This window comes from Artemia franciscana, chromosome 20 (genome assembly GCF_032884065.1).
Source record: "Artemia franciscana chromosome 20, ASM3288406v1, whole genome shotgun sequence".
Lineage (NCBI taxonomy): Eukaryota > Metazoa > Arthropoda > Branchiopoda > Anostraca > Artemiidae > Artemia > Artemia franciscana.
Window position 1 is genome coordinate 9,536,138 of NC_088882.1, and position 16,044 is coordinate 9,552,181.

General features: G+C 33.2%; 1 protein-coding gene across 2 annotated transcripts in view; it reads right to left on the reverse strand.

The window, feature by feature from the left end:
- Nucleotides 1-16,044, reverse strand: part of LOC136040414 (uncharacterized) — a 116,340-nt gene that overhangs the window by 26,334 nt on the left and 73,962 nt on the right. For both annotated transcript variants that reach the window (XM_065724687.1, XM_065724688.1), the window contains exons 10-13: nt 14,250-14,405; nt 11,483-11,793; nt 8,737-9,015; nt 4,472-4,638 (exon numbers count right to left, since the gene is read on the reverse strand). In XM_065724687.1, coding sequence (XP_065580759.1) covers nt 4,472-4,638; nt 8,737-9,015; nt 11,483-11,793; nt 14,250-14,405 — 913 coding nt within the window. The remainder of the gene's footprint in view (nt 1-4,471; nt 4,639-8,736; nt 9,016-11,482; nt 11,794-14,249; nt 14,406-16,044) is intronic.

Sequence of the window (16,044 nt, forward strand, 5' to 3'; positions counted from 1 at the left end):
GAACTGTAGTAAGGAGTGACCCGGCTCAATAGTAAACGAAACTCTAAGAAACGGAATTTTGATGCTAAAATATACATCAAAAGAATCGGATTTTCATGCTGATTTTAAATATATAAGTTTCATCAACTTTAGTCTTTGTCATCAAAAGTTACGAGCCTGAGAAAATTTGCTTTATTTTGGAAAATAGGGGGAAACACCCCGTAAAAGTCATAGAATCTTGACGAAAATCATACCATCGCATTCAGCATATCAGAGAACCCTATAGCAAAACTTTCAAGCTCCTATCTACAAAAATGTGGAATTTCGTATTTTTTGCCAGAAGACAAATCACGGGTGCGTGTTTATTTGTTTCTTTTTCCCAAAGGTCATCGTATCGACCAAGTGGTCCTAGAATGTCGCAAGTGGGTTCATTCTAACGGAAATGAAGAGTTCTAGTGCCCTTTTTAAATGACCAAAAAAAAATGGAGGGCACCTAGGCCCCCTCCCACGCTCATTTTTTCTCCAAGGTCAACGGATAAAAATTTTGAGATAGCCATTTTGTTCCGCATTGTCAAAAACCATAATAACTATGTCTTTGGGAATGACTTACTCCCCCACAGTCCCTGGGGGAGGGGCTGCAAGTTACAAACTTTGACCAGTGTTTACATATAACAATCGTCATTGGGAAGTGTAGAGACGTTTTCAGGGGGATTTTTTTTGGTTTTGGGGATGGGGCTGAGGAGAGGGGGCTATTTGGGTAAATCTTTTCTTCGAGAAATATGTCATGGGGGAAGAGAAATTCAATGAAAAGGATTCAGGATTTTCTAAAACTGCTATAAAAAAAACAATGAAATAATAAACATGAAAAAGTTTCTTCAATTAAGGAGAAAGTAAGGAGTAGCATTGAAGCTTAAAACGAACAGAGATTATTACGCATATGAGGGGCTCTAAATATACTTTAGCATAAATAGCGAGGTATTTAGGAGGAGATAAATACCTCGCTTTTTATGCTAAAGTATTTTTAGTAATTTCAACTATTTACACTACGGCCTTTCTGATTCAGGGGTTCTTCTTAAAGAATTGAGACAAAACTTACGATTTAGTGTAAAGAGCGAGGCATTAACGAGGGTACAAACCCCCTTATATACATAATAAAATATAAGAATATAAAAGTTTGTTACGTAAGTTAATTCTTAAGTTACGTATATTTTTTACTAATAGAAAACGTTAGTTAAAAATTAAAAGTTATAGTTGCTTTTTTATGTAGCCGGAAAATTGGAGGGCAACTCGGCCTCCTTCCCCACCCCTTGTTTCTCAAATTCGTCTGATCAAGACTAAGAGAAAGCCATTTATCCAAAAAAGGAATTAATATGCAAATTTCATTTTAATAGTCTGTTAATCTGACTCAATAAAAAAAATTCAATAAGATTGGACAAGTCCTATGGTGGAGAGCCAAAATCAAACATGCATTAATTCAAAAACGTTCAGAAATTAAATGAAAAAAACTAATTTTCTTAACTGTAAGTAAGGAGCGACATTAAAACTTAAAACGAACAGAAATTACTCCGTATATGAAATGGGTTGTCCCCTCTTCAACGTTTCGCTCTTTACGCTAAAGCTTCTAATTGTTTTAAAAAGTAGAATTGTGGCAAAGAGTCAAACTTTAGCGTAAAGAGAGAGGCGTTGAAGAGGGGTCAACCCATTTCATATACGGAGTAATTTCTGTTCGTTTTAAGTTTTAATGTCGCTCCTTACTTACAGTTAAAAAAACTAGTTTTTTTCATTTAATTTCAAACAAGGGTCAGAAATATATGCTCACATTTAAGTTCTAACTTATCGCTCAAAAACCTTTATGAGGGTGGACTTTTGGAAAACTTTAAAATTATATTACAAAAAGGAATTCAGAGAAATACTCAATACTTTTCTCTTAGACAAGAAAAACAAACAAAATTGGCAAAAATAATAAAAAAATCTGTAATTGGCTACAGGCGTGTTTAGGGGGGGGTGGTGATTGAGACACCCCTTCCCATGCATGCTCTTGAAACCATGCACGAAAGCAAAGGGGTAGGGGGTACCTGGAAGAAACTGGTTTGTGATACACAAAATCCAATGGGATATATGAAACTTTTTCCAAGAAATAGGCCATAGACTCATAAGGGTCCTTAAGTGGGGGCACATCAGCTAGGCTCATTTTAGAAGTGGTTCTTGCGAATAACGTCATAACCTTGTATTGATTAGCTGCAAAATATGAAGAAATTGGTGATTCCATGTTTTCTCATTATTTTACTAACGGTGTAGCAGTTCCACCAGGCATATACGCCAGAGGAGAGATACTTTCCCTAAAAACCTCTTTATTTTAAAAAAATTCGACAATTTGTATATTTTCTATTATAATCTGTCTATATATCGCCTTGCATGTTTGTTGTGAATTATACTGTGAACTTTTGCCGCATTCTTTCGCAGGCCGCTCTCTTTAACGTACCATGAATAATTGCTCGTACCTGACATAAATCCTACATTTTATAGTATGGATGTGTATATACCGTGCGATTATTACTTAAGCCATGGGAATATTCCATCATATATTTTAGTTCCATGATACACTCCATATTTGAATTTCCGCTAAACCAAAGTGATTAATTACAGCTGCACTTTAGTACATTTCAGAATTTGACTGGTTATATATGCGACCAAATATACAACTGAGTCTAAAAAAATACTGGTACTTGCGTAGTATCCCGACCACACTGTGGTTCTTGATCTGTTTAAAACCAATTTTTCTGTACACACTCGGAGATAATCAGCGTAGCTTGAGTGAGATAAACTACAATGCAGGTATGTTTTAATTAAATTTTATATATAAATGTTTTAATTAAATTTTATTTAATATATAGAGTTGGTTAGGTTAGATATCTAATATAATGCGTTCTAGGTGGCATGCTTTCCATAATTCTGTTTTAGTTTCCATAATTTTGAAAATAAAGTATTATATTTTCATCATATTTGGGTATATTTAATTATGATTAGCCTAACTTCACTTCTTGAATCTGGTCGGGATAATACGTAAGTACCGGAATACTTTATTTTTATTATATTAAACTAAGTGTTGCTATCTTTAAATATTTCTTTTATTTGAGGTTCTAGAGATATAGCGGTAATTTCACAAGGGATTACTCAAAAAATTGAACAAACATCGACTTGAATTACAAAAAATTTGCTTAAAAGTATTAAAAACCACTGTCTTGACTAAATCTTTTTCATGTTTTAATGATAAGTAGATAAGAAAGTTCAATGAAGCTTTCAGAGTTCTCCGTGATTTGATATTTCCCGGATCATTCCCGGCAGTTTCACTTCCCTGATATATTCCCTTTTTGAAGAATGTCAAAGATATACCTTTACGGGGAAGCGATTGTTCACCCATCACTGTTTATGTGTTATAAGACACACACAAATTTTATAGTAAGATAATTTTGTAAAAAATTTTAGCCTTTTATGACAAAACAAATTAAAAAAATTAAGACCGTGAATAGGGCTTTTTAAGACCAGCGAAAATACTAGACCAATATTTTGGGAGGACAACCACCTTCCTTTTTCAGTGCTATAAGAGAAGTCCGAAGAAAACGTAAAAATGCGAACGAAACAACTCGGATAAAACCGGACACCACGAAAAGCCAACAAGTAAAAACTAAAACTGGAAGAAAAAAACACCTAAAAACTGAATAACGCGGAGAACAGAAAAAAATAACAAACAAATAAAAAAAAAGTGTTAATTCTCCCCGTTGTTTGGTTTTTAGAATTTCAATTCTCACAATTTTGGTTCTTATTTGTTGACTGGTCTAATTACTGTTACAGCTCTGAAACGAAGCTGCTGTTCACCCAAAATATTCGCTTTGTTTTTAACTAATTTCATTGGCCTAAAAAAAAAAAAAAAAAAAAAAAAAAAAAAAAAAAAAAAAAAAAAAAAAAAAAAAAAAAAAAAAAAAAAACTCGTTCATCATTTCCTTAGCTTTAATACTTTATTTTATTTTGAAGACTTTAGAAATATATCTTTGCAGTCCTAGTCCATGTGGAAACTTTCTCTACAGCCAAATTATAGTTGCGACATTGTAGGCTCTAGACAAAAGACGAACGATCTGTTACATTAATTCAAAAGGCTTTATCTAATACAGGATACTCCAAACGCAACTTATTAAAGAGATAAGTGGGACCGATTGATCAAACCCTCTTGTATCTTATTTGGGTCTCGAGAAAGTTAGGAGTTTCTTCTTTAAAGAGTTTTTAGTGGAGAAGATTCTGGGATCTGCAGTTCTGGGTCCAAATACGCGCTTATGTCCTGTTCCATGCCCATGTCCATGCCTATGTCCATGCTCCTTTAATGCTGTTCCATTAATAGCTTATACAATGATGCCAATTCTAACACGGAGAAACTTAGTGTTTTTGAAAAAGTTTAGAAAATTTAGGAACATAAAAAAAAAACAAAGGAAAAACTTACTATTTTGGAAAAGGGTATCTTCGTCCTGTCTTCTTTTTTCTAATTTTTTTATAGCCTCTATAATAGAAAGTTCCATAAGGTCATCAGGAACTTGTAGAGCTGGACTATCGCTTTCCCAGTAAGCAAGGTCAATATCTGGCATCAGGTTACAAGCAACAGGGGAGTTTCTGTAATGAATTTGTATATATTATAAAGTATAAATATAAATTATGAATAGTCGTCAATTTATTATGGATGCTAGAATATATTTAATATGTTATCAATCAATTAGTAAATTACTTGGAGAAGAAGGTAGGAGACCGTCACAATCCCTGAATTTTCTAGTTGTGACTATTACCGACGACGGGGAAGGGACAATTAGCCATATGAGGTCAAGTGCTTATATAATTAAGACTGCCTTCTTTACTTCAACAAGTCTACATGGACATGCTAGAGGGACGCAGAGCTACCTTGTATCTGCGGTAATAGGTCAGGATAGTTTAGCCATAAATGCTAGAATGCACCAATGCTACCATTTTTTTTATCAAAAGTGTACCGAAGGCATCGTTTTTTAGAGAAAGTGTGTCAAAATAAATGTGCTTTAACAACGCACCCATTTGTTAAATTTCAATGTGCAACCACCTCAAAAAGAGACCATAATGAAATAAATGTGCCTCAAAGGGCAATAATGTCTCTTATCCTAGCACAGCCATAGACGCGAAATTTCACCAACGGCACTGTTAGAGCAAATACACACTTAAGGCAGACACACTTTTTAGCGAAGGTGCACAAATATCCCTTTTATAAGTAAAAATATGCCGAAATACATTTCTTTTAAAAATGCACCTATTTAGAACAATCAAATGTGCAACCACCTAAGAAAACACCTAAATTGGATATAACTACATATCTGGTAAGATTGTCTCTGATCTTTCCTTTACCTGTCCATGACGCTGGCGTACATGGGGCAGCCAAAAATATAATGCCGTAGTCAAGGCAATAACATATTTTTCATCCACTTTATGTTCGGTTCAATAAACTTAAACACAATATCACACGTATATCACAAATCAAATACCACACGTAAAACACAAATATCACAGATTTAAATTAAACAAATAATTTTTGTTGCTGGTGCATCAAGTGAGCTTGTGTGGGATAGTACGGTGAAAAAAAAAACGTACCGGAAATTTTATTCCAAACTCTATGTAGATGCGACCCCAGGTGAGCTAATAACCCTCCCCCCACCGAATCAAAATGGTAGATAGTCTTGTAGAGGTTATTAGCCACACCCTACCTTAAACGACAAATGCTAAATTTAACAATATTCCCTGTTGCCAACAAAGAATATTGTACATCTTTGCTAGGTCAGTGACCTGCTTTTTTCCATCTTTTTGGCACCTCATCTCTAAGTCAATAAACTAAATTTGCTTCCGAATGAAATTTGGCATCCTTTAAGTAACTTTGCTGATGTGTTAATACTAATGAGTTCTTAACATTTGACCTTAACTCATCTTCATAATTTACATTACATCTTCAAATAATCACAGATGAACACGCTCATCTCAGTAATTTTATTGTTTCCGTCTTGTGCTGGCAATTTTAGTAATTGCATTTGGCAAATCAACGGGCATGTCTGAGCATTGGTAGGTATTTGCTGTAGGGTGGGGTATTTTATATAGAAAAACTGAAAGAATATGCTCAGCATATTGGAGGTACTCGACATAGTTAAACTAAATTTTTCCCCACTAGTTTAATGAGATGGCAGTTGTTCTTCACCCTGAACCAAAAAAATTGAAGTATATAGGGACAAATTGAGGTGTCCTGAATATTTCTGCAGATCTTCATAGAGAAGGTAGAGGATATGTCGATCAAATTTTTAGTCTTAGGTTAACAATTCAAAATTGTCTGAGTTGTCAAATACCTCTGGTCTTCATTTTTATAGATTATGAGCAAGCATATGATTCTGTTGATAGAAGAGCTCTAGTACAGGTCTTATCCTTGTATGGTACACCTAACAAATCCATAAAAGTGATTTGTGCTATTACACAAATCACTACACTGCTGCTGTTAAGGCAAGAAATGAGGTTAGCAGCTGGTTTTGTATTAAATCAGGAGTTAAACACCACGGAAAAAACACTAAAAATACCCCCCTGAGGAAAATACACCCCCCTACCCCGGCAGAAAATACGCCCTGGAAATACCCTCCGTGGGAAATAGAGCTTTCCTAATTCGAGAATTTTATTTGAGTTCTTTTTTTTCCCGTATGGGGAAGAAATCTTGGTACTTGTGTGTTATGCGTCCCTTACTCAAGCTTACGCTGTGTGTAAAACTCGAGAACAAAACAGTTTTTTCGTTACTTTAGAAAGAAATTTGGGCTATAAATTTGCACATTAGGGGGGAGGGGCAAAGCATAGCGGGTCTGCATGCAAAATTTGTTATGTTCAATTATTCTGCATATTATAAAGTAAAAATTGTTTTCAGACTTCAAACTGTCCAAATATTTTACCCCCCCCCTTATGTGCAAATATATAGCCCAAATTATATATTTCCCATATATTCTGTCACTTCTCTTTGTCTTGTCTCGCACTAACCTGGAAGAAACTAAGAAACCGATTTGTTCTCGAGTTTTACACATAGCGTAAACTTGAGTAAGGGGTGCATAACACACAAGTACCAAAATTTCTTCCCCCTACGGAAATGAAAAAACAAAACTCAAATAAAATTCTCAAATTTGGAAAGCCTTATTTTCCAAGGGGTATTTTCCGGGGGGGTGTATTTTACTCAGAGGGAGGGTGTATTTTCTGGGGGTATTTTCTGCAGGGGGGACATTTTCCAGGGGGTAAACGCCTAGAACCGATTTAAGCATACTAGATGAAAGTGTGAGCAAAAGGAATGAGCTTTAAGAGGTTTTGCGAGTTCAGGGTGCTATAATAGGTTTGAAAATCAAACAGTTCGTGGTATCGAACTGTAAGTAGGGAGCGACCCGGCTCAATAGTAACCGAAACTCTAAAAAATTGAACTTTGATACCAATAGATATATCAAAAGAATTCCAGTTTTATGCTGGTTTCAAATATATAAGTTTCAACAAGTTAATCTTACCCATCAAAGGTTTCGAGTCTGAGAAATTTGCTTGATTTTTGAAAAGGGAGGACACCCCATAAAAGCCATAGAGTCTTAATAAAATCACACCATCAGATTCAGCGTATCAGATAACCCAACTGTAGAAGTTTCAAACACCTATCTGATAAAATATGGATTTTTTAATTTTCGGCCAGAAAAAAGATCACAGATGCGTGCTTATCTCTTCTTTTGTAGGGTATCAAACTCCCCCCCTCAGAAAATTTTTTTGGTCTGAATTGTCGTAAAAATGTTTCTCGGTATTATTTTCGTAAAAAACATAAAAAAATAATATACAATTTTTTTGATGCGTTAAAAAAACTGTACCCTCCCCCAAAAAAAGAAATTTGTAAACCCCCTTCCCATTCCCAGTAATCTTATGAGGAATTTCTAAGGATTCCTGAAATTGCATTCCCTGAGGAAATGTGCAAACAAATTTTTGATACATCAAAAAATTGTACCCCCCCTCAAAAAAAAATATTGTGTAACACCCCTCTCTCCCCCGTCCCCAGTAATTTTACGAAGAATGTCTAAGGAAATTTGCAAATAAGTTTTTAATACGTTAGAAAATAACTATACCCCCCCCCCCAAAAAAAAAACTCTTTTGTAGACCCCCCTATTCCCAGTAATTTTATGAGGAATGTCTAAAAATCTCTAAAATTACATTCTACGAGGAAATTTGCAAACAAATTTTTGATACGTAAGAAATTGCCCCCCCCCCCCAAAAAAAAAACAAAGAAAAATTTTACCCCCCCCCCCCCCCATGTTCCCAATAAATTTATGAGGAATGTTTAAGGGTCCCTGAAATTACATTTCCCGAGGAAATTCAAAAACAAATTTTTGATGCGTTAAAAAAAAATGTATATCTTGGATGGAAAAACTCGCCATTTCTTATGGTTTAATTTGTTGATGTTTAAGTACAGAACAAATTTAACAAAATCTTTTGATTTGGTTATAAGATAATTTTTACTTTTAATCCCCAAAGTTATTGGAGTACTGGAAAAAAAATCTATTGGAACATAGCCGAAAGTTGCATCCAAAATTTTTGAAAGAAAGTTGTACGTGTCTTGGAAGAAAAAAATCAGTAATTCTTCGAATTTAATTGGTTCATGTATTATTCTATAAGCTAAAAGAGGCATATTAAAAATCTAGAACAAATACTTACAGAAAAGAATCTTTTTCCTGGAATACCCTTGGAGGGACAGCATCAATATTTCCGAAATTTTTACAGATAAGACTGGCAAGCGTTATTTTTCGAACTTCCTGTATTTGTTGTTTAGTGAAGGAATTGGGCGGAACATCATTTTCATACCAGTACCTGTCAGATCTTCTTAAAAGCGTGAACTGATGTGCTATTAGACAACCAAAGGTAGGACCGACAATAGCACCGCGAAGAGGAATTTCTGCAAGACCGCCACTGTAGAGATCAATGTCAGATACATTCCTAAAATACAAATTGAAGTTTCAAGATTACCTTGAAAATTACCCCACAAAGAAATCTCCGCAACACCAGCGGTGCCGAGATGAATAAAATACAAATTATCATGTCAAAATTACCACGTAAAGGAGTTTACAGCACCGACGGTGCACAGATGAGCGTCAGCTGTATTTCTAAGATATAAATTTTAATACAAATTACATCGAGTTACAGAAGAAAAAAAAACTCGCCGCGTATAGAAATTTTTGTAAGACTTGGTAGGGTATTCCTCATCATTCCGTACGTAGGAGATACCACTTACATTGATCGTTTTTTCGGGGAGGGGGTTCTTTTTTACGTTGACCGATCAACAAGATGCCTTTTCATTTATAATAATTCCTCTTATGCAAACATATTTAGCCCATAAATAAATATAAAGCAGACCACACTGCTTTCCATTTACGGAATTTAAATGAAAATCAACGGGTAAAATTTAAACATAATAGTGGAAAAAAACAACAAACTTTAAATAATAAAGGCTACCTATGTTCCAGGCAACGTAAAATTCTAACCAAAAATGTCGTCATTTGTAGACATATTTGTTTCCTCAATGAAAATATGACTAAATTTTCTTTTATAATAATTTATTTTCAACCCACTAAAATACAAGAAAAGCGGAGTGGATGAAAGATAATGAAAGAAAAATAACACGACTGCGCGAGAGATAAAACATATACAACACAACCATAACTCAAGTCCAGATTTCCAGATTTCAAGTCCAAAACCAGATTTTGAGCCTAACTTCCGCAAAGAAATAATAATGTTAGCCCTTAAGCTCTGAAATACCGAATTATTTTCTTGTTCCTATAAGATCGGGCTAAGTAAAGCAGAAACTATATATATGGTATTTTCTCATGTTTTTAAGCTAGTTCAATGTATTGTTTTCATTTTAACATCAATTTTTCTTTGTATTTTTATGATCCCACTTTTACTTTTGCTTTATTATAAATGAATAATTGATCCACTTCATGCATTGAAATTTAAAAAAAAAAACCACTATTTAGGTCGATTATCCTTATTCCCGCTCCACAATGAAGAATCGAAATTTCTTTACGATTTGGAAACCCGTTTTAGTATCTTTAGGTTATTGACCTCCAAGCCATGATGGCTTTACCCTTTGCAGTAATCACTTTCATGGAATTTTTCCGGGCTTTACAAAATACCTGTATAATACATAAAGTGCAAAGGAAACCAGGGTAAATTTTTTTTTTTTAATCCTGGACCTGTATGGCGGGTAACCAGGATTTTCAAAAATAATTCTTTTCGTTCTTTTGAATTATGAATTTCTTAGGGATGTACCACATTTTTGTTGATATTGTCGGGTTGAACTGCAAAAATAAATAAGTAAAACTAATTAGCTATAACTAAAAAGTGTTTTCGTCTTAAAAACTAGGTACAAAGTAAAAACTATAATTTATCTCTTTGGCTAGTCAAAATCTTCTCTTGTGCAGAAAAACTTGCGAACTCCCTTTGAGCTATGTATCAAGGTAATTCTAAACAGGATCTAAAAGTTCCTAAATTTCTTGGATTAATTTTCCAACATTTATATCCTGGAAGGAACAAAATAAAAAGTGTATACTGTTCCAATTTTACTGTTGGTACTCGTCTGCTTAAAAAAATTCCAGTAACTAACATAATATCACATTTACGCCTAAAAGTCGTATTCAAAATTTGAATACGTCTGAAATAATTGCTTAAATAATCATGTGGTATAAACTGTGCTTAATTTCATTAGTTTTCGTTCGTGACACATTTTCGTAAGCCAATCCAATTCTTTAAAGAAATGGAAATATCTATAGAAACAATTAAACCGCCTTTTAAAACCTAATTGGTTCATCTGAGTCAATCTTCAGTGATAAGACCGGCAAGTTTTCTATTTATAATTTTTTTCACATTTTTTTTTTTACATTTAATTCCTCTTTTTTTCTGTTTTTGATTCAGAACTTCAAGAAATATGACATATCAACTCACGCATAAACAGACTTCTATAGAAGAATGGAAATATCTAATGGAAGAATGGAAATATCTATAGAAACGATTAAACCGCCTTTTAAAACCTAATTGGTTCATCTATGTCAATCTTCAGTGATAAGACTGGCAAGTTTTCTATTTATATTTTTTTTTTACATTTTTTTTACATTTAATTCCTCTTTTTTTCTGTTTTTGATGCAGAACTTCAAGAAATATGACATATCAACTCACGCATAAACAGACTTCTATAGAAGAATGGAAATATCTAATGGAAGAATGGAAATATCTATAGAAACGATTAAACCGACTTTTAAAACCTAATTGGTTCATCTATGTCAATCTTCAGTGATAAGACCGGCAAGTTTTCTATTTATAATTTTTTTTTTACATTTTTTTTACATTTAATTTCTCTTTTTTTCTGTTTTTGATGTAGAACTTCAAGAAATATGAAATATCAACTCACGCATAAACAGACTTGAGAAGTGCCACGTTTGCCTTGGGCATCATATCTGCAAGATCCTCAAACGAAGAAGGGACACGAAGACCACAGAATTTACGCCATGAAGTATATCCTGGTAGACCCAAATCTCTGCCACGTGTTATAATTTCAGCAATTAAGTCACGACCATGGAGAAAGCGAACACCGTGAGCCACTGACAGGCCTACTCTGTTTGCCATGGAGCTGACTAAGCCGAGTGTAATCTCTTCAACTTGTTCTGAAGACAGAGGTCCAGGCATCTCAACCATCGACATTTGTTTCTTCTTTTCCCCGTTCTAAAAATTAAATTGGGAAATGAAATACGACATCTGTGAAATGAAATGAATATATGATAGCTTAAAATAATTTCTACCTCAAAGCACACATACAAATTAAACAAACAAAATTTTAGAAAAAAACACGTAAAATTTTTGAAATAAGACAGTAGAAAAAAAAATAATAAACAAACTTTGGTACTTGTATGATAAACGCCCTACCGCTCAAGTTGTTCATTAATTGACGCATAATAGAGACTGTTTTTTTTTTCGTTAGTTTCTTTCAGCTTAGTGTGAGAGAAGACGAAGAGAAGTGACAGAATTGAAGGAAAATTATATATTTTGAATATAAAATAGAAAAAATATAAATAGAAATAGAAAATATGGATATAAAATATGAAATATGAATATAAAATAGAAATAGAAAATATGAATAGGAAAATATATAATTACATATTTGCGCATTAGGGGTGGGGGGGGATAAAGTATTTGGACGGTGTGAAGTTAGAAAACAATTTTTATTACATAATATGGAGAATGATTGTACCTAACACATAAGGCATGCAAACCCACAGTACTTTACCCCCTCCTTCTAATGTGCAAATATATTGCCCAAATTTATTTCTAAAGTATTATATCTTTATCTTACTTTGGTATATTTTATCAGAATTGAGTGTCAGAGAAACATACTCGAAGAACGTTAGGCAGGGCGTATATCATACAAGTACACAAACTTTAAATTATAAGAAAGATCAGAATATTCTACCTTTATCAACGGTTTTTTTTTTATAAGAAATTAACCATAACATATAAATAAGGCTTCCTGACATGAAAGTCAAAATATTCGGACCTTTCTTATTACTAAAAGTTTTTTCCCATTGCCATTTAGAATATTTTATTCGTTTTCTCAGTATTTTCATTTGTTTAATTTACAAATGGAAAATTAGAGTGGTCTAAGAAATTATTTAAAGTTCGCATAAAAATTGAAGACATATTGCAGTCCCCACAAATGTTTCCTGGTTTTTCAAAACGGGGTAGGGATAAACATAAATATATTCAGAGACCGCACTGGCTAAGCATGATAAAAGTAGAAAACATAGGACAATAGAAGTAATTCACAGTGAGTAAAAAAGAAAATAATGCAAAGATTTTGGCGGAGACCTCTACTCAGGTATTCACAATACAGGAAGAAGAATGAAAATATAAATAAAATTCTACAAGACAATAAAAGACAAACGTTAAAATATCAAAACTAGAAAAAAGGAAAAACGTTAAAAAATTGAAACTAAGATAAAGTCTCTTATTTATTTTTTAAGGTTTGTGTTATATATTTTCCTGTGGTTTTTTATCAATATTTTTTATTTTTCTCCCTGCATTAAGGGTGGCCCGACCAAATTTTATGCATTTTTCTCTTTTACTACCAGCTGTGATTTACTTCGTTTTTCTTGGTTTTGTCCTTATGATTTCTCCCTTGTTTTTTCCCATACTATGCAGGTATTCATTGAAAAAAAAAAAACACCAAAAAAGAATGGTGGAAAATTGGAAGATGAGGAAAAAAAGGGAAAAAACTGTTAAATGTTACACCCACAACTTACTGACCCACTCCACCAAAAGCTTAATAAATTTATGATTAATAATTTTCAAACGAATCATCAACTCCAGACCTTATCCCCAAGTATTTTTGCAGACTTGCATCTTCGAGGAAAGTTTTAGGCTCTAGAAAAACATCTCAAAATAAAAAGAAAATCGATAAATCATAACTGATTATATGTGCACCTTTAATTAAGACTATCAGTAACATGAGCAATTGGTATTCCATGTTTTTCACTTGTTGTTTTTTTCTTACTTATATGGTTGTTTGTAGGGCAAATAGATTTCTTGTGTTATCACTGTTCTCAGATGTTCAAAGATCTGAATTTTTCAAAACAGGGCTATTTTATGTTTCCAGGGAGAACCCACTGTGTTTACCAGGTGAATGGTAGCTGGAAACCTAAATGAACAGAGTACTTGAACTAGACATTCCAACTAAAATCTTTCCTTCTTTTTAATGGCTTAAAATTTCGCACAGGAGAATCCGTCAGGCATTAAAAGGGGAAATCATTTTCCTCGTCAGAAATTACATTTAGTTGCATAGTTAGTACAAGAAAGACACTAATTGGAAAACAGGAAGATAATTGCCTAGTAGATTCAAGAAACCTATAAGATATAACTTCATTAAAAATATAACTATAACATTAAAATATAAATATAATATTACATTATATTATAATGTATATACTAATGTTATATTATAATGTATTATATTATAATGTTATATAGTAAATATAACATTATAAATAAAATATAACAAGGTATAGCTTCATTAAAATTTTTTAAAACAAATTCTTGTCTCTTATTCCTCATGATTTTCGTGAATTAGATATTATAGAATAATATTATAATTATATTATATTATAGAACATATCTTTTATACTTACTATGCTAAAAGTATCAAACTTCTCAGGCATCATAGAAAGAACAAAGTCTAGGACTGAGCCAGCCGTAACCTCCAGCGTTCCAGGGTACATGAAAATGTCGTAGTCAGTTGAATACCCAGATAACTTCGGTTTCAGCTTCAAACTTTCGGTTAAGCTCTGAAAATGAATATGTCGTGTCAAAAAAACTCTTGACACCCTTTTTCACGGGTTATGGAAAAACCGCAAGTCAACAGACATAAGCCAAATGTCAATATCATAATGGAGAATGTCAATATCATAATGGTAATTGCAGATGAATCATATTTGCACAAAAAACGTGTTCAAAGAATGCTGACATGAAAAATATTAAGAATTGTCTAAGTTCATGTTTTAGAATTTCAAGAATTTGCTGAAAGATTAAGAACTAATTCATTTGATCCACAGATTATAAATCTCAAGATGACAGGGTGGATACCGGCACGTACACTGAAACATTATTTTTTTTTTGGGGGGGGGGGGGGAGAGGGCAATAATTTTTTTTTATAATTTGAATAGGAAGCACCCAGAAAATTGGGAAAATCTTAGATTTCAGGGGGGTTTATCTCAGAACCCCTAAGTACAACTTTGTACACAGAAAACGTATTCAAAGAATGATGACATAAAAAATATTAAGAATTGTCTAAGTTCATGGTTTAGAATTTCAAGAATTTGCTAAAAGAATAAGAACTAATTCATAAGATCCATAGATTATAAATCTTAAGATGACAGGGTAGATACCGGCACGTACACTGGAATAATCTTTTTTTTTGGGGGGGGGGGCAATGAAAAAAAAACATTTTCTTATAATATGAATAGGAAGTGCCCAGAAAATTGGGAAAATTTTAAATTTCAGGGGAGTTGATCTCAGAACCCCTGTGTACAACTTAGTACACAGTTATTTAATGAATAGAGAGGTATTTAAAATAAAGTACATACCGTTTTAGATAGATAAATTCTCAAAAGTTTGTGAGAATTTTGTTTTCAACCTGATACACAGCCCGGACTTCACTAAGCGACATCGTTCAATGGTCTTCGCTAGACAAAGCTCACCTTTTTCTGTCGTAAGTACCTGACTTTTTGTATGACTTTTTGTTGTACTTTTTGACGTATGTACCAAGGACAGTGAAAATCTAATCTGGTTTTTCAAGCGGTCAAGTTTTGGCAATCATGTATGTTTTAAAAACTGAGAAAATTGTGAATCCAGTTTTGGACGTACAAAAACCTCCATATGCAGTTGAGGCGGTTTTCGGTAGTAGCGGGTGCCAAATGTAAAAAAAGAGGTTGGAAAATCGACAAAGAATTAGTTAAAATCATAGAGCATCAAGCAGGTATAACTTTCTTTTAAAGGTGGAGTTGTCTTTGGGAACAAAAAAATTGGGAAGAAAAAATTCAAAAAATATTTGAATTTTACAAACGAAAAGTGCTCTCAAATTTAACTAACTAGTTTTGCTTATTTATTTACACAGTTCAATCTGGCAACACTGACAAAAATGGTGATACTGCCCTAATAGCTTAATATTATTAAAAGAATCATAAGAAAAATCTTAGAAAATCGCGGTTTGCAGCTATGAATACACTGAAAATGGGTGTAGGACAAAGAAATATTTTTCAACTACTGCTTTAATATTGCTAGATAAATTCGACGGAACATTAAAGGCCAGCCAATAAATTGGTAAAAATTCAACCTACCCTATTCACAGGTTCAGCTTCAGTTAACACTCCAACAAAGTTTCAAAATTTTAAGTAGCCAAAATTTCTAAAGTTTCATTCAGCCTTT